The sequence below is a fragment of the Narcine bancroftii genome, chromosome 4, assembly GCF_036971445.1.
Source record: "Narcine bancroftii isolate sNarBan1 chromosome 4, sNarBan1.hap1, whole genome shotgun sequence".
Lineage (NCBI taxonomy): Eukaryota > Metazoa > Chordata > Chondrichthyes > Torpediniformes > Narcinidae > Narcine > Narcine bancroftii.
The window spans coordinates 317,782,588-317,801,327 of record NC_091472.1 but is presented as its reverse complement, the minus strand read 5'-3'; the positions used below and the strand labels follow the sequence as shown (position 1 = coordinate 317,801,327).

At 45.5% G+C, this 18,740-nt stretch overlaps 1 protein-coding gene across 2 annotated transcripts in view; it reads right to left on the bottom strand.

The window, feature by feature from the left end:
• Window positions 1-18,740, bottom strand: part of LOC138762313 (natural resistance-associated macrophage protein 1-like) — an 81,107-nt gene that overhangs the window by 21,965 nt on the left and 40,402 nt on the right. For both annotated transcript variants that reach the window (XM_069936067.1, XM_069936068.1), the window contains exons 9-10: window positions 11,220-11,378; window positions 8,706-8,792 (exon numbers count right to left, since the gene is read on the bottom strand). In XM_069936067.1, the coding sequence (XP_069792168.1) occupies window positions 8,706-8,792; window positions 11,220-11,378 (246 nt within the window). The remainder of the gene's footprint in view (window positions 1-8,705; window positions 8,793-11,219; window positions 11,379-18,740) is intronic.

Sequence of the window (18,740 nt, the reverse complement as noted above, 5' to 3'; positions counted from 1 at the left end):
CCTGGGAACACTGTAGACAGACCTGGAATATGGGAACACATGGACACACACGTACACAGGCCCTAGAACACAGGGACACACACATACACAGGCTCTGGAACACGGGCTTCACACCCCCTGCTTCATGGGAATACATACAAAGGCATGGATTAAGGGAACACATATATACAGGCCTAGAGCGTACTCAGACCTGGAACAGGAGCATGTACCCAGTTAAAGAACTCAGAATCACACATGTACCAGTCATGGAACACAGAATCCCACTTGTACACAGCCCTGGAACAAGTGTGCACAAGCCTGGAACAGGTGAATGAAGCCCTGGAACACAGGCTTGAAAACATCTGCAAATGTGCACATTGCTCCAGAAACATGAACGCCTATGTTCGTAGCCCTGGAAATAGAAGCAAACAGTTTTGTGCACAGGACTGGAAACACTATTCCACACGTACAGTCTCGGGAATGCATGCACACTCCTGTGTACTCCACTTGAAAGCACATGTACATGTGCAGAAAGTTCTGGAATTATACAGGGCCTTCCATAATGTTTGGGACAAAGACACTTTTCCCTTGATTTGCACCGGGGGCCAATTCACGTGATTTAAAGTGCAGTTTCTAGATTTTATTCAAGGTTATTTGTTTGCCTGTTGGTTTGACCATGTGGAAATTACAGCACGTTTTATACATGGTTCCCCCATTTCAGGGCACCGTAATGTTTGGGACATTTGGCTTCAGGTGTTTGTGTTTACGCGGATATGCTTAATTGCTTCATCGGTGCTGGGCTTCCTCTAATCTTTTGGTCACCTTTGGAGTCTGTAGTTGCCATTTTTCAACATGAGGACCAGAGTTGTGCCATTGAAAGGCAAAGAAGCCGTTATGAGGCTGGAAAATGAGAATAAAACAGTAAGAGTTGTTGCTCAAACCTTAGGATGACCAAAATCAACAGTTTGGAACATCATTAAGAAGAAAGAACGTACTGCAAAATCACAAAGGGACTGGTAGGCCAAGGAAGACCGGCACTGGTGATGACAGAATTCTCATCATAATGAAGAAAAATCCCCAAACACCTGTCCGACAGATCAGAAACACTCTTCACTTGGCAGGTTGTGGATGTGCTGGTGACAACTGTCCACAGAGACTTCATGAACAGAAATACAGAGGCTACACTGCAAGATGCAAACCATAGCCAAGATGGGATGGTTTGGATCTTGGGCAGTTCCTTTCCACCTCTACACTTTGCTCTTGCCATCACTCTGATACAGGTTCATCTTGGTCTCATCTGTCCAGAAGACCTTTCTCCAGAATTCTGCGAGCTCTTTTACATTCTTCTTAGCAAACTGTAATCTGGCCGTCCTTTCTATGGCAAACTAGTGGTTTACATCTTGCAGTGAAGCCTCTGTATTTGTTCATGAAGTCTTCTGCAGTCTGTGGTCATTGACCATCCACACCTGCCTCCTGAAGAGTGTTTCTGATCTGAACGACAGGCGTTTGGGGATTTTTCTTCATTATGGTGAGAATTCTTCTGCCTCAGCAGTGAAGGTCTTCCTTGGAATACCAGTCCCTTTGTGACAACTGAGTTCACCAGTATCCTCTTTCTCCTTAATGATATTCCAAACTGTTCATTTTGATAATCCTAAGGTTTTGGCGATGTTTCTTACTGTTTTATTCTATAGAACGCTACAGTAGAGAAAACAGACTATTTGGCACCTCTAGTCTGTGCCAAGGGGGAGGTTCATAGGGATCTATAAAGAGATATGGGGAAAAGGCCAGAATTTGGAACTAGATGTGAGAACAGTTTAGCTCAGGGTGGATTTGCAGAGCAGATTCGATGGGCCGAATGGCCTACTTCTGTTCCTTTATCTTGTGATATCTGGTCCTCATGTTGCAAAATGGCAATGACAGACTCCAAAGATGATGTAAAGATTAAGGGAAGCCCAGCTCTCTTATACCTGCACCGATGAAGCAATTAAACATACCCGCGTTATCACAAACACCTGAAGCCAAATGCCCCAAACATTACGGTGCCCTGAAATGGGGAACCATGTATTAAACATGCTGTAATTTCCACATGGTCAAACCAACATGTAAACAAATAACCTTGAATAAAATCTGAAATGTGCATTTTAATCTCATGTGAATTGTTTGATTACAAATTTAAAACTCTTCCCCCCCCCCGGGGCAAATAAAGGGAAAATGTCTTTGTCCCAAACATTATGGAGGGCTCTATGTGTAAACAGCCTTCTTTTTCTTTGGCTTGGCTTCGCGGACGAAGATTTATGGAGGGGGTAAAAGTCCACGTCAGCTGCAGGCTCGTTTGTGGCTGACAAGTCCGATGCGGGACAGGCAGACACGGTTGCAGCGGCTGCAGGGGAAAATTGGTTGGTTGGGGTTGGGTGTTGGGTTTTTCCTCCTTTGCCTTTTGTCAGTGAGGTGGGCTCTGCGGTCTTCTTCAAAGGAGGTTGCTGCCCGCCAAACTGTGAGGCGCCAAGATGTACGGTTTGAGGCGATATCAGCCCACTGGCGGTGGTCAATGTGGCAGGCACCAAGAGATTTCTTTAGGCAGTCCTTGTACCTTTTCTTTGGTGCACCTCTGTCACGGTGGCCAGTGGAGAGCTCGCCATATAACACGATCTTGGGAAGGTGATGGTCCTCCATTCTGGAGACGTGACCCACCCAGCGCAGCTGGATCTTCAGCAGCGTGGACTCGATGCTGTCAACCTCTGCCATCTCGAGTACTTCGACGTTAGGGATGAAAGCACTCCAATGGATGTTGAGGATGGAGCGGAGACAACGCTGGTGGAAGCGTTCTAGGAGCCGTAGGTGATGCCGGTAGAGGACCCATGATTCGGAGCCGAACAGGAGTGTGGGTATGACAACGGCTCTGTATACGCTTATCTTTGTGGGGTTTTTCAGTTGGTTGTTTTTCCAGACTCTTTTGTGTAGTCTTCCAAAGGCGCTATTTGCCTTGGCGAGTCTGTTGTCTATCTCATTGTCGATCCTTGCATCTGATGAAATGGTGCAGCCGAGATAGGTAAACTGGTTGACCGTTTTGAGTTTTGTGTGCCCGATGGAGAACAAGCAAAAAAGCACAAATGTTGGAGCAACTCAGCATGTCTCACAGCCTCCTGAAGAGGTAAAGATTACAGACCTTCCTGTTAAAAACATATCTGTACCGCCTGTGGACTCTGCGACACCTGTTGAATTTTCACTACAATCGCAGCACCAAAGACTTTTGAGTTTCACTCAAACTGTCTGCCCAATCTCTGCCCCTCCCTTGAATTTCGGACATGCAATATCGGGTCTATTCAATCATTGACCTGAAAGCTGCATATCACCAGCTGCCAATCCGTTCTGAGGACCGTCCATATATGGCATTCGAGGCTAACTGTCGTCTCTATCAATTCCGGAGGGTCCCTTTCAGTATCTCTAATGGGGCTCTATCTTCCAGAGGCAGATGGATAGAATGGTGGATGAGTATGGGTTGAAGGCTACCTTCCCCTACCTCGATAATGTCACCATCTCTGGCCATACCTTGGAAGACCATGACACCAACCTCCAGAGCTTTCTCCATGCGGCGAAGACCCTGAACCTCACTTTTAACTCTGACAAGTGTGTGTTCATGTGGTGTAAAATGGTTAAAAGTGATTAAACTCGCACCATTCTGTGAAAAGTGATGGAATACAAAATACTAGCTAGTAGGCCTCTTCTTATCAGGAGCCCAAAGGATGCAAGGATCTGGTTCAGGCTGGTACAGTGACCTAAGGTAGTCTATAGCTAGTACTGCGCTTGCTTAATAGAGACATGAATATTAACTAAGACGCCCCTAAGGAGAGAATGAACTAATTAACATAACATGCGATGTAGGAAGAGGGAGGAACTGAGTGAAACCTGGATTGATGGAAGAAGGAGAATGTTGTAATGTATTGGGATTCTGATTGGAAGAAGGTAAATGAAGGTGGGGTGATGTTGAGCGCGGGACTGTACAAAAGAATGATGATTCTGAACCTCTGGTGTATCTCCAGACCAGAGACACCCGATTCTGCAGACTTGAAATAAAGCTGAACCTGTTCTCCAAGACTTTGTCTCCAGAGTAGTGATTGTGAACACTTTATATTTCACAGTGGAGAATGGTATTATTGCTCCCGATCCTGATAGGATGCACCCCCTGTTAGAGCTCCCTATTCTCAGGATCATGAAGACTTTGAGGAGATGACTGGGGTTTTTCTCATGTTATGCCCAGTGGATCCCTCAATACATTGATAAGGTTCACCATCTCTTAAAAGCCACTAATTTCCCCTCCGGCTAAACCCCAAATACCTTTTAACTACCTTCGAAACCACATTGCAAAAGCCGCCATGCACGCGATGTCCTCTTGGAAAGGGACACTTCTGACGTCAACCCTCAACCAGGCGGGCAGGCTGGTTGCATTTTATTCTCAGACATTGCAAGGCCACAAGCTCCGGAACCCCTCTGTGGAAAAGGAGGCTCAAGCCATTATAGAAGCCGTGAGGCACTGGAGACTGGCTGGTAGGAAATTTACCCTCCTCACTGACAGCACTTGGTCATATTCATGTTTAATAATGTCAAGGGGGCAAAATCAAGAATGACAAGATTGGAAGGTGGAGGATCGAGCTCTCCACCTCCAATTATGTCATTGCCTATCATCCAGGAGCCCTTAATGACCCTCCAGATGCCTTATCAAGAGGAAGATGTGCCTCTTCACACACCAGTCAACTGCGGTCTCTGCATGATGAGCTCTGCCATCCAGGGGTCACCTGCATGGTTCATTTTGTCAAGGTGCGCAATCTGCCCCACTCCATGGAAAATGTCAAGGAAATGACCAGGTCTCGCCAGGTCTGTGCAGAGTGCAAGCCGCACTTATACCACCCTGCAAAGGTGCACCTGATCAAGTCATTCAGGCCCTTCAAACTGCTCAGTGTTGATTTTAAGGGACCTCTCCCCTCCATGAGCAGGAACACTTTCTTCTCTCATTGACGAGTACTCTCACTTCCCATTCATAATCCCATGTCCAGCCACATCCACTTCGTCAGTCATAAAGGCCCTAAACGCCATTTTCACCCTGTTTGGGTGTCCCAGCTATGATGAGCTACGTCAGTACCTGCTGGCGAGGGGCATCGGGTCCAGCAGGACTACTAGCTACAACCCCCAGGGGAATGGGCAGGTTGAAAAGGAGAAGACCACAGTCTGGAAGGCTGTCAAACTGGTCTTGAAGTCAAAAGGCCTTCCAGACTCACGCTGGCAGGACATCCTCCCTATGGCACTCCATTCCATCCAGTCGCTACTATGTACCGAGACCAACGCTACTCCTCATGAGTTCCTATTCACTTTCTAAAGTCTTGGCATCGGGAACTACACTCCCAACCTGGCTCACCACTCCTGGTCCGATCCTTCTCAGGAAGTACATGAGGAGAAGCAAAACCGACCCCATGGTGGAAAGGGTGAAACTGCTCCACGCCAACCCCACGTACGCCTATGTGGAGTACAGGGAGGAAACCGTTTCCATCAGGTACCTGGCACCCAGCGGAACAGAGGGTCCATTGCCTCAGGTGCCCTGCGAGCCACGGAGCTCATTCTCGCCACCCCCAGTCAGGGCTTCGGATCCGATTCAGGAGGAAAGTGCATCCCCCTCCACCATTGAGCCAGAGACCCAGCCCGCCTCTCCTCCTTCACAGGGGACAAGGAGACTCAAGGAAGCTAAGGCCCTCCCATGGTTAGGTGCTCCACCAGGATCTCCAGACCCCCAGTCCACTTAAATTTGTAAATAAATGTATATATTTTTTGAAAACATATCTGAATCAATGTTTTTTGTCTTCATCCATAGTCCCTAAATTCTGCAGGAAGGGGTGAATGCAGTGAACTGGGATTCACTGCTAGTTTGTTGTGCTGACGGCCTGGTCCCGCCCCAGGCCCCACCCTGTCCCTGCCTCCTGGCTCTGCCCCCATCTGCCCACATATAACCCTGGTTTCCCTCCTAAACCCTGAGCCCTTCTGAAGACCACTGTGAGACCCTACCCTCAGTTATAAGCTAATAAAAGCATATGTTCTCCTTCCAGTCATGAGAGCTTTTATTCACGCTACACTAACATGCCCATGGGCAGCAGTTGCCTCTACTGTCGGGTCTGGTCATTTCCCGGCTGCCATTTGTAGAAATCGCAAGGTGGCTGACAGGACCAGCAGCACCAAATCTCCAATGCTTCAAATAAATTCGCTGTCCATTGCCTTTACCACATACTCGACCACCACGATTCCGGCGGAAGGAATTCCGTTGCGTGCTCAAAGCCTGGACTGCGCAGTCAGGGCTGCTCCAATTTGGATATCTTTGATTGAGAAGGTGCTGGAGCTTCACAAGGTGCAGGAAGCAGTTGTTCCAGTTCCATTTGCTCCTGTTGGGGAAGAAGTCAATCCTTCCATCTTCAATGCAGAGATCGTGGACATAACGAGGTCGGCACCATCTGCCAACTGATCGAGGGTGGACATTCGAAAGACACTCACCAAATGCACTTGAACATGACGAGGCAAACATCAAAGGAAGCTCTGTTTCCAACCAACCTGTGCCACCTCCTCAACATCTGTGATAGTTGCCCATCACCTTGGCTGTCATCAGCTGGTAATTGGGCAATATGAGTCTCCTTAACTGGCTGAGTACACTGCAGGATAGCATGTCATATGGGAAATTACCACACAGATCCACTAAGACATCCTCCACTTCACAGGCAACCTGCTCTGGAAGACGCTCCACAAGTAAAATGTACTTTGTTTTTTGACTCATCACACTGAGGCAGAGAAACACACTTTGAGGATCATAAACCTCGCTGGTGCATTATTAATAAAAAGGGGGGTGGAATCTTCAGTTTGACCTCCCCAACTGCTCTGGTAAGGGGTTTATTCTCATCACTATCGATTTTAAATTAGGTTTCAGAGGTTGCAGAGGGATCTGGACCAGCTGCAAAAATGGGCTGCAAAATGGCAGATGGAGTTTAATGCAGACAAGTGTGAGGTGTTGCACTTTGGAAGGACAAACCAAGAAAGGACGTACACGGTAAATGGACGGGCACTGAGGAGTGCGGTAGAACAGAGGGATCTGGGAATATAGAGACATAATTCCCTGAAAATGGCGTCACAGGTGGACATGGTCGTAAAGTGAGATTTTGGATTCTTGGCCTTCATAAATCAAAGTATTGAGTCCAGGAGTTGGGATGTTATGGTAAAGTTGTAAAAGACATTGGTGAGACCAAATTTGGAGGATTGTGTGCAGTTTTAGTCACCGAACTACAGGAAGGATATCAATAAGATTGAAAGAGGGCAGAGAAGATTTACTGGGATGTTGCCCGGACTTCAGGAACTGAATTACAGAGAAAGGTTAAACAGGTTAGGACTTTATTCCCTGGAGCGTAGAAGAATGAGGGGAGATTTGATAGAGGTATTTATAATTATGAGGGGGACAGACAGAGTAAATGTAGGTCGGCTTTTTTCACTGAGGGTCAGTGAGATACAAACCAGAGAACATGGGTTAAGGGTGAAAGGGGAAAGTTTAGGGGGAACATGAGGGGGAACTTCTTCACACAGAGAGTGGTGGGGGTATGGAACGAGCTGTCAGCTGAAATGGTGAATGAGGGCTCAGTTTTAACTTTTAAGAAGAATTTGGATGGATACATGAATGGGAGGAGTATGGAGGGCTATGGACTGGGTGCAGGTTATTGGGACTAGGAAGAAAAAAAGCGGTTCTGCACAGACTAGAGAGGCGACGGCCTGTTTCTGTGGTGTAATTGTTCTATGGCTCTAAGGTACTGTGAACTCATGGGGACACCTCTTGTAACAGCTCTGATTTACTACAGCTTACAAATAAAGAACACACTCACTCGTTTCTTCCAGCAAACCAGGAAGTCGACTTTCTTCTTATTATTCACTGGACATAACACTGCATTCCTCAACTCCCCCAAACCCCCCAACACCAGCCAGCTAAACCCCTCTGACCTTCTTGTTGGGTCACTGCCACACTGGTGATCCTGACCCTCTCACTCTCCTCCTCTTGCGTCCGACATCCATCACCCATTTACTGATGCTCAACACACCCGTGTATGGGCACGATTACCGCCACGCATTACATCGCTTACATCGTCAGTGGCGGCTGGCACCGGTCCCGACGAAAGGAAGTACAGGGATATACTTATCTACTCATGTGTGAAGAGCGGACTACCAGGTGGAAGGACGCCATTCCTGTCACTGACATCTCTGCGGAGACGGTTGTTATGGCTTTCGTGGATCGTTGGATTCCATCTTTTGGTGGTCTGCCCGACTTGTGTTGCCGACTCTCTCACCACTTACCGGATCTTTGATCTTAAGCATCAGAAAACAGGTGATGGATGATGGACGCAGGAGGAGGAGAGTGAGAGGGTCAGGATCACCCGTGTGGCAGTGACCCAACAAGAAGGTCAGAGGGGTTTAGCTGGATGGTGTTGGGGGAGTTGAAGAATGAAGTGTTGTGTCCAGTGACTAGTAAAGAAAGTTGAGTCATGATCTGCTGGAAGAAATGAGGGAGGGGGTTGTTGTAAGCTGTGGTGAATCTGAGCTGTTACAAGGCCTAGGCCCTTTACTTCTGATGCACGCTGTGTGCTGGCTGACTTTCTCCAACTGCTTTGTGCACTGTTTAAACGTTGCCGTTACTGGATCCGTCCTCTGCCACTCACCCCTTTGAAAATGTCCACTTCCAAGGTGCTGTTGTCCCGGGGCAGCAGATGGAGGTAGGGACTGCTACTGTTTGCACAGACATTGTACTGGAAGAAAATACAAGGCAAGGTGTGAGAACAGGTAACAGTTCCATTATTGTCCTGTAATATTACATTTAGAATGTAACACACATGAAATTCTTTAACTTTGTTAGTAACGAAAGGAATGAAGACAGAGGTCGCTACTTTGTCTAGCGCCCCTCACAGAAATGGAGTCCCAGGGAGGATCGAACCCATGACCCCAGGTTTACAAGGCCAGTGCTCTAACCTGAGCTGGAACTGGGTGTAGGCAGGAGAACAGGTCGCCAGCTCACTGGTTCCCTTCCCTGCAGACACAAGTAAGTCAGAGTAACTCCTGTGAAGCTGCCTTGGTCCCCCACTCCCAATCCACAAATGGACATTCTGCCCCAAGCCCACTCTCTGCTGTGCACCCACCTCACCACCATCGTCTGTTGTTCCCCACGTGTCCCTGACACGGAGCCATACCTATTCCCCTCATCTTCCTCACACGGAGCCATACCCATTCACCACATCTTCCTGACACGGAGCCATACCCGTTCCCCACATCTTCCTGACACGGAGCCATACCCGTTCCCCACATCTTCCTGACACGGAGCCATACCCGTTCCCCACATCTTCCTGTACCCGTTCCGTGCGTGCCCTGACACAGAGCTGCACCCGTTCCTCATGTTTCGCTGACATGCTGCTGTCTACATATCCACAGCACAGCCTCACTTCTCTTGGGGAGGGTATCATCAAACACCCAGGCCATTTGGCCTGTCACCTCTGTGATAACATTTCTGATTCTTTCCCATTTACCCACTATTTCCCCAGCCTACAAATGTTTTCCTTTCATTCATTTTTCTGGCACCCTGGAATTCCTGCTGAATCGGCCTCCCTTCACAGGGACTGTCTGATGGACCCCCAACCCTCATACAGTCTCGTGGACCATACCAGGGGTCACCAACCCATCATGGCTAGACCAGGATCTCAAGGGATGAACATACACTAAGTGTATGGATGGTCGGAGAAGAATTGTTTGGCACAGCCTAGATGGGCCAAAAGGCCTGACTCTTTGCTGCTGGGTTCCTTGGGAACCCTGCAGCTGGCAAGGGAGCAGGCCAGATCACCGGGCGGTAAACATACTGCTCTTTGCTTGTTCCCACACGTTCACTACCTTCAAGACTGTAGTAGTAGTTTATTTATGCAGCACATTTAACACAACGACGTTGATCCAATGCGTTGAACATACAATTAGGAATAAATGGTAATTAAATGACGGCTGGCAGCCAATACACACCGGCATGGCTATCTTTTTACAGAGACTATCCCACTTAGAACATTAATGATTTAAACCCTAATCCATTCCTCCCGATCGCGGTAACAAACAACGTCTCGACTGTAAATGAACAACAGTGCGACAAACACACTGACTGTGGAGATGGAGCGGCTCCCTGATTTGTGACTGGATGTGTAAACATCTCCAGGATTAACCCATGGAGGTAATGGCCACATAGAACATTGAACATTACAGCACGGTACAGGCCCTTCGGCCCTCGATGTTGTGCTGGCCTATATATTTCTTAAAAAACAGTACTAAACCCTCCCTACTCCGTAACCCTCTATTCTTCCATCCATGTGCCTGTCAAAGAGTCTGAGACAAGAGAAACAGAATGGACGTTCCAGCTCAGACCCTGCTCCAGAACTCAGTCAGAACCCCCGGTTTCTCTTCTTCCAGGCGCAGCCAAGTCCTGCTGAATTTTCTTTTCCTATTTTTGTGTATTGTTTATGGCTATTTTATATTTGAGGCAACGTGGTTGGCATAGCGTTTAGCACAAGGTTTTACAGTGCCAATGATTGGGACTGGGGTTCAAATCCTGCATTGTCTGTAAGGAGTTTGTACGGTCTCCCCTTGACTGTGTGGGTTTTTCCCGGGAGCTCTGGTTTATCCCACCCTCTAAAAATGTGCCGGGGTTGTAAGTCAATTGGGTGCAATTGGGCACCACGGGCTCGTGGGCTGGAAGGGCCTGTTACCGTGCTGAACGTTTAAATTTAAATATAAATTTAATTTAAAACTTTTATATTTGCAGCATCTCCAGTATTTCTGGGTTTCAGTGATGGTAGATCCGCGGCTGGTCAGTGAGCAGCAGGGGCCGTGGAAGGCCTGCTGGGGATTTATGATGCATATGGGAGATCCCACTGAGGGCAGAGTAGGGCCCATTCACCACATCGTAGGAGGGAGGGGCTGGGCCCTGAGAGGGGCTGGGGACGGTGGTGGTCACAATGGAATTGGGTGGCGGGGACACTTCTGGTCACCACGGGCTGAGGGTGATGGGGATGGTTCTGGTTACCATGGGATGGGGAGGTGGGGACAGTTCTGATCACTACAAGGCAGAGGGTTGCTGCATGACCTGTTGAGTTTCTCCAGCACGTTTGTATATTGCCTGTCCCCTCCCTCCACTGTCCAGCACTCACCACATCCATGTTGCTCTGCTTGTAGAAGGCCGCACCGAACACAGCAATCACAAACAAATTGATCAGCAGAGAGATAAAAAGAGCAATGGTGCACTCGATCAGGTAGTACATGTTTGCTTCCTTCACAGCAGGCGGGTGGGTACGGTCGATATTCCGAGACTGCAGAAAGGAGGAGGTATATGGTCAATTTGGAAGGAAAAATCAGAAGGCTGAGAACAGGGTTAATGGTCGGTTACTTAAGAGTGTGGATGAACAGAGGGACCTTGGGGTCCAAATCCATACACCCCTCAAGGTCGCCGCACAGGTTGATAGGATAGTTAGCAGAGCTGGGACTTTTCTCTTTGGAGCATAGAAGGATGAGAGGAGACTTGATAGAGGTCGACAAGATTCTGAGAGGCAGAGAGAGGGTGGACGGCCAGCACCTGTTTCCCAGGGCAGGATCAGCAAATGCCAGAGGACTTGGGTACAAAGTGAAGTTTAGGGGAGACGTTAAGATTTTTACACAGAGAGTTGTGGGGGCCTGGAATGCGGTGCCAGGGGATGATGGTGGAGGTTGGAACATTAGGGGTATTTAAGAGACTCTTAGACAGACACATGGGTGGAAGAAAAACAGAGAGTTACGGGGTAGGGAGGGTTTAGTACTTTTTAAAAAAGGAATATATGGGTCAGAACAACATCAAGGGCTGAAGGGCCTGTACAGTGCTGTAGTGTTCTGTGGGGTTAAAGAAAGCCACACAATATATGAAAATCAAAGAAACGGCAGATATTGAAAATCTGTGATTAAAAATTGTAAAATCTCATCAGGACAAGCAACATCTGTGGAGAGAGGAACAGTTTTCATACAGACTAAGGGGCCCTTAACAGCCACTTGAAATCACCCCATCACAAAATCCCTCTGTCAAATCAAGTCAAATTTATTGTCATCTGATTGTACAAGTGCAACCCAATGAAACTGTGTTCTCCAGTCCTCAGTGCAAAACACACAGACACACACCCAGATAGAACACACGTACAGACAAACAGTACACATGCAGGACAAGTAAATAAAAATTTATTTATACAAATAAAAAATAAATATTGTTCCATGAAGATGAATGTCTCAGATAGAACCATAGAACATATCACAAGTAGGTCGACCAGTCCAGAATGACCTGGTCTGGCTAGGAGCAATCCTTTAAGACCTGCCAGTAGGTGTGGCTACACTCTCAGCCAATCACAGTCATCTTACACGACTATCTGTACATAGACACATATACACATTGGTGTTAGAATCTGTACTATCACAACCTCTTGCTGAGGTAGGCAAATTGGAATGGATACCCTTCCCCCCACTACCACTCTCTTCCCCCTTTCTCTCTCTCCTCCCCTCACCCCTCTATCCATCCCCTATTTCTTTCTCTATCCCCTTTTTCTCTCCCTCCCCCTCTCACTCCCCCTCCCTTCTCTCTATCTCCTCTCCCCCCTTTCCCCTCTCTCCCCCTCTTTCCTTCCTTTCTCACCTCTATCTATCCCCTATTACTCTCTCTCTCCCCCCTCTCTCCCCAATGTCTCTCTCTCTCTCCTCCAATCTCTCTCTCTCTCTCTCTCTCTCTCCCCATCTCTCTCCCCTTGCTCTCTCTTCACCCCCCCCTTTCTCTCTCTCCCCTCCCCCGACCCCTGATGAAGGTAGTGGCTGTGTTGGCATCTTCATTGAGGCTGTCCACTGGACTCTGGGTACAGACCAGTCTACAAGTTGTATCAGATTTGGTCAGACTATCCCTGAGTGACTCACCCCCACGCCTCTCTACTTCAACTCTGCTTGTGCTTGGGAGCATCAGTACATATCTTGGAACGCGTTACGACAAACACGTATCAACATGCCTTTCAGCCAAGGAGTCATGTGATGGAATAGTGGCCGGTAGGAGAATATCAGCCCTCTCAGAAAAGAAGGAAAAAAGTAAAGAAAAAGCAAAGCCCCAGACACACAAACCACAACAAATAAAATATAAAGGTGTGGAGGAAATGGCACCAAAGAAAGAAAAGCCAAAAACAACGGGAAGAAAATAAGAAGGAAAGATGCCGGAAGAGAAAGGTGAAGGCCTTACCTGTACGAAGAAGTAGGGACCCGCAATGGAAAGAGGAGCCCACTCCCCGTGGTCAGTGGAAACCCCGCAGGGTCGTGACCCACTGAAGGCAGGACTACAAAGATGGCTCACGGAGCCAAACAGAGGTGCGTAACCGCGCATGCGCGATGTGCACGACAAAGACAACAGCGACGGGAGGGGGGACCAGCTGTGGAGTGGAAATTCACAGCTTGAACAGCTGAGAAAGACCTGACAGCAGGGCTCCCAGCGGGAAGATATAGAAAATAACGGGAACAGGAGGGAGGAGAATGAAATAACGAAACCAGAGACACAGCAGATAACCAGCCCAGAGAAGAGGACCAACATCAAGACACCATGGAAAAAAATACTCAACAAACTGAGACAAACAGCCCGACAGGAAGGTCAGGGGAGACACAGATACAAGAAAGAGAGGTAGAGGACACAGGCCTTGGAGTGGACTCAGGAGAAGAGGAGGGAGAACATCAAGCTCTGCACAGAGAAATAGAAGATGAAGGGAATGGACAGTACATAGATAAAAAAAATTCAAGAATATATGGAAGCAGTAAAAGAATGGCTGACACGAGAATTTAATGAAATAAAAAGAAGAATAAAAGGTACAGAAGAAAAAATGAGTAGATTAGAGCTGGTCATAACAGAAATAGGGAAAAGATTAGAAAAGGTGGAAGAACGAGAAACAGCCGTAGAAATGGAAGTGAACAACGTAAAAAGAAAATTGGATGAAACTCATAAAAAAGTTAAAGAAACACAGAAGTTGTTAGCTCAGAAGATGGATATAATGGAAAACTATAATAGGAGAAACAATATAAAGATAGTGGGCCTTAAGGAAGATGAAGAAGGCAAAGATATGAAAGAATTTATAAAAGAATGGATCCCCAGGGTCATAGGAATGCCAGAATTACAGGAAGGAATGGAAATAGAAAGGGCACACAGAACATTTGCCCTGAAACCACAACCACAACAAAAACCAAGAACCATTCTAGTAAAATTCCTGAGATATATGACAAGAGAAAATATATTGGAGAAGGCAATGAAAAAAATGAGAGAAGACAAAAAAAACCCACTGGAATACAAAGGTCAAAAATTTTTTTTCTACTCAGACATAAGTTTTGAGCTCCTGAAGAAGAGGAAGGAGTTTAACGCAGCAAAATCGATCCTAAGGAAGAAAAAAACTATAAATTTATGTTAAGATATGCAGCGGTGCTTAAAATAGTTATCCCAGGCAGCAAAACAGACTGTTCTCAGATCCGGAGAAAGCACGAGAATTTGCAGAACGCCTGCAAAACAAACAGAGAGATGAAGAGATGTAACAAGAACAAAGAATGACGACAAACTTCATATAAAGAAGAAAAAATAATGTATAAGTAAGAAGTAAAGGAGGGAAAGAAAAGGGAAGAAAGGAAGTAAGGGGAGAATAAAGAGGGTGAGCTTTGTTATATGTGAAGATAAAAGTATTTTCCGGAGGGGGTTGGGTGGGAGAGAATAACAGTCACTGTGAAATCAGTTGACGCTTGCAAGTGGGTTCACAATCCAAATGGAGAGGGGAGTTGTGGTTGCCCAGCAAGGGATAAGGGGCAACTCAGTGGGGGGGGAACACTTTGGGTTAAGGGAATTTTAGATGTGGGAATAGTGGAAATATTTTATGTTTTAGAAGTGTTGTCTTACAGTGTGTTCCTTTACCGGCATCACCTACGGCTCCTAGAATGCTTTCACCAGCGTTGTCTCCGCTCCATCCTCAACATTCATTGGAGCGACTTCATCTCCAACATCGAAGTACTCGAGATGGCAGAGGCCGACAGCATCGAATCCACGCTGCTGAAGATCAAACTGTGCTGGGTACGTCACGTCTCCAGAGTGGAGGACCATCGCCTTCCCAAGATCGTGTTATATGCCGAGCTTTCCACTGGCCACCGAGACAGAGGTGCACCAAAGAAGAGGTACAGGACTACCTAAAGAAAGCTCTTGGTGCCTGCCACATTGCTCATCGCCAGTGGGCTGATATCACCTCAAACCGTGCATCTTGGCGCCTCACAGTTCGGCGGGCAGCAACCTCCTTTGAAGGAGACCGCAGAGCCCACCTCACTGACAAAAGATAAAGGAAGAAAAACCTAACACCCAACCCCAACCAACCAATTTTCCCTTGCAACCGCTGCAACCGTGTCTGCCTGTCCCGTATCGGACTTGTCAGCCACAAACGAGCCTGCAGCTGACGTGGACATTACCCCTCCATAAATCTTCGTCCGCGAAGCCAAGCCAAAGAAAGAAAAAAAGAAAACAAATGGATAAGGAGGAAAGGTGGTGATGAGGAAGCGGAAATGAGAGGTAAACAAAGTATGAAATGGCCATGTTGAACTATATGACTATAAATATTAATGGAATACATAACCAAATCAAAAGGAAAAGGCTGTTAAATTTACTGAAGAAAGAAAAAATTGATATAGCATTCATACAGGAAACACATCTAAGTGAAGTGGAACACAAGAAATTGAGGAGAGACTGGGTAGGACACGTAACGGCAGCATCATGTAATTCAAAAGCCAGAGGAGTAGCTATATTAATCAATAAAAATGTACCAATCAAAATAGAGGAGGAAATAATAGATCCAGCAGGGAGGTATGTAATGATAAAGTGTCAGATATATTCAGAATTTTGTAATTTGCTCAATGTATATTCACCTAATGAAGAGGATCAAAAATTTATGCAAGTTATCTTTTTGAAGATTGCAGATATGCAGGGGGATATATTGATAGGAGGGGACTTTAACCTTAATTTGGACTCAAAGATGGGTAAAACTGGAAAAAAGACTAGCAGAAAGAACAAAGTAACCAAATTTATGGTTAAATCGATGCAGGAAATGCAACTTTTGGATATATGGAGGAGACAACTCCCAAAAGAGAAGGAATACTCATATTATTCGGGTAGACATAAAACATAAAACATAGACCTGTTCCTGTTGTCAGCCCACATCCAAGGGACAGTTAGGAAAACGGAATATAAAACTAGATTGTTATCGGATCATTCACCCCTGTTATTAGCAATAGACATCCCACCAAGAACATATAGATGGAGATTAAACTCCATGCTACTTAAAAGACAGGATTTTAGATAATTCATTGAGCGCCAAATTAAAATGTACTTTGAAATAAATACGGAATCAGTGAAAGATAAATTTATACGATGGGATGCAATGAAAGCCTTCATTAGAGGGCAGATAATAAGTTATGTAACTAAGATGAAGAAGGACTACAATCGGGAAATAGAACAGCTGGAAAGAGAAATAGTAAGTACAGAAAAAGAACTAGCAACAAGGGAAGATACAACAAAAAGAAGAGAATTGGCGGACAAAAAAATAAAATACAAAACACTACAAACGTATAAGGTGGAGAACATAATGAAGACAAAACAGAAGTAATATGAGCTAGGAGAGAAAACACACAAAATACTAGCTTGGCAGCTTAAGACAGAACAAACTAAAAGAACGGTATTGGCATCAAGGAAAAAGGACAAACAAATTCCATATAACCCAACGGAGATCAACGAAAACTTCAGGGAATTCTACGAGCAACTATATCGAACTGAGAACAAAGGGAAAGAAGACAAAATAGATGAGTTTCTAGCTAAAATTGAACTACTGAAAGTGCAAGAGGAGCAAAATAAATTAATAAAATCATTTGAATTAGAGGAAATACAGGATATATTAAAAAAACTACCGAACAATAAAATGCCGGGAGAGGACGGACTCCCAATAGAATTCTATAAAACATTTAAAGAGTTATTAATTCCTCCTCTCCTGGAAGTAATGAACCAGATTGAAGAATCACAAAACATGGCAGATTCATGCAAAACAGCAATAATTACTGTAATACCAAAGAATGGGAAAGATCCACTAACACCAGCATCGTATAGACCAATATCTCTACTTAACACAGATTATAAGATAATAGCTAAACTATTAGCAAACAGATTGGCTGACTGTGCACCAAAAATAGTTAAACTAGATCAAACTGGATTTATTAAGAAAAGACGAACAAGGACAATATCTGTAAGTTCATTAACTTAATCCATGCAGTACAAGGAAACAAGACGCTAACAGTGGCAGTTGCCTGAGACGCAGAGAAAGCCTTTGACAAAGTAGAATGGAATTATTTATTCAAAGTACTACAGAGGTTCAACCTACCAGAGAAATATATTAATTGGATTAAAGCATTATATGGGGGACCATTGGCGAAGGTGACAGTAAATGGATATATATCAAACCAATTTAAATTAAGCAGATCAACTAGGCAGGGATGTCCACTATCTTCCTCACTGTTCACGTTAGCTATAGAACCACTGGCAGAACTGATAAGAACAGAAAATAAAATAAGAGGGATAAAAATAAAAGAGAAGGAATATAAAATCAGTCTATTTGCAGATGACATCATAGTATACTTAACTGAACCAGAATATCAATAAAAGAATTACATAAGAAATTGAAGGAATATGGAGAAGTATCGGGGTCCAAGATCAACGCAAATAAAAGTGAAGCAATGCCAATGAATAATGCGGATTTACATAGAGAAACATAGAAGATAGGAGCAGGAGTAGGTCATTCGACCCTTCGAGCCTGTTCCACCATTCAACGAGATCATGGCTGATCTTAAAGTTCAATACCCCGTCCCCACCTTCTCTCCGTAACCTTTAATACCCTTAAACTGAAGAAATAGATCTAATTCCCTCTTAAATATATTTAATGAACCTGCCTCTACTGCCCTCTGTGGCAATGAATTCCACAGATTCACCACCCTCTGGGTAAAGAAATTTCTCTTCATCTCGGTCCTAAATGGTTTGCCTATTATCCTCGAACCATGGCCCCGGGTTCTGGACTCCCCCACCATTGGAAACATCCCTTCATCATCCATTCTGTCCAGTCCTGCCAGAATTTTATATGTCTCTATGAGATCCCCTCTCAATCTTCTAAACTCCCAATTTGCACAATCTTTCCTCCTAAGTCATTCCTGCCATTCCAGGTATCAGCCTGGTGAATCGCCTTTGCACTCCCTCCATTGGAAGAACGTCCTTCCTCAGATAAGGCGACCAAAACTGCACACAATACTCAGGTGGGGTCTCACCAAGGCTCTGTACAGCTGCAGTAAGATATCCTTATTCCTATACTCAAACCCTCTTGATATGAAGGCCAACATACCATTTGCCTTTTTAACCACCTGCTGTACCTGCATGCTTGCCTTCAGAGACTGGTGTACAAGAACCCCTAGGTCTCTCTGCACTTCCCCATCTCTTAATCTATTGGCATTCAAATAGTAATTAGTAAGTTTAAGAAAGAATCACCATTTAAATGGCAAACACAAGCAATCCGATACCTAGGTATTCAACTAGATAATAATCTAGGCCATCTATATAAACTAAATTAATGAAAAAA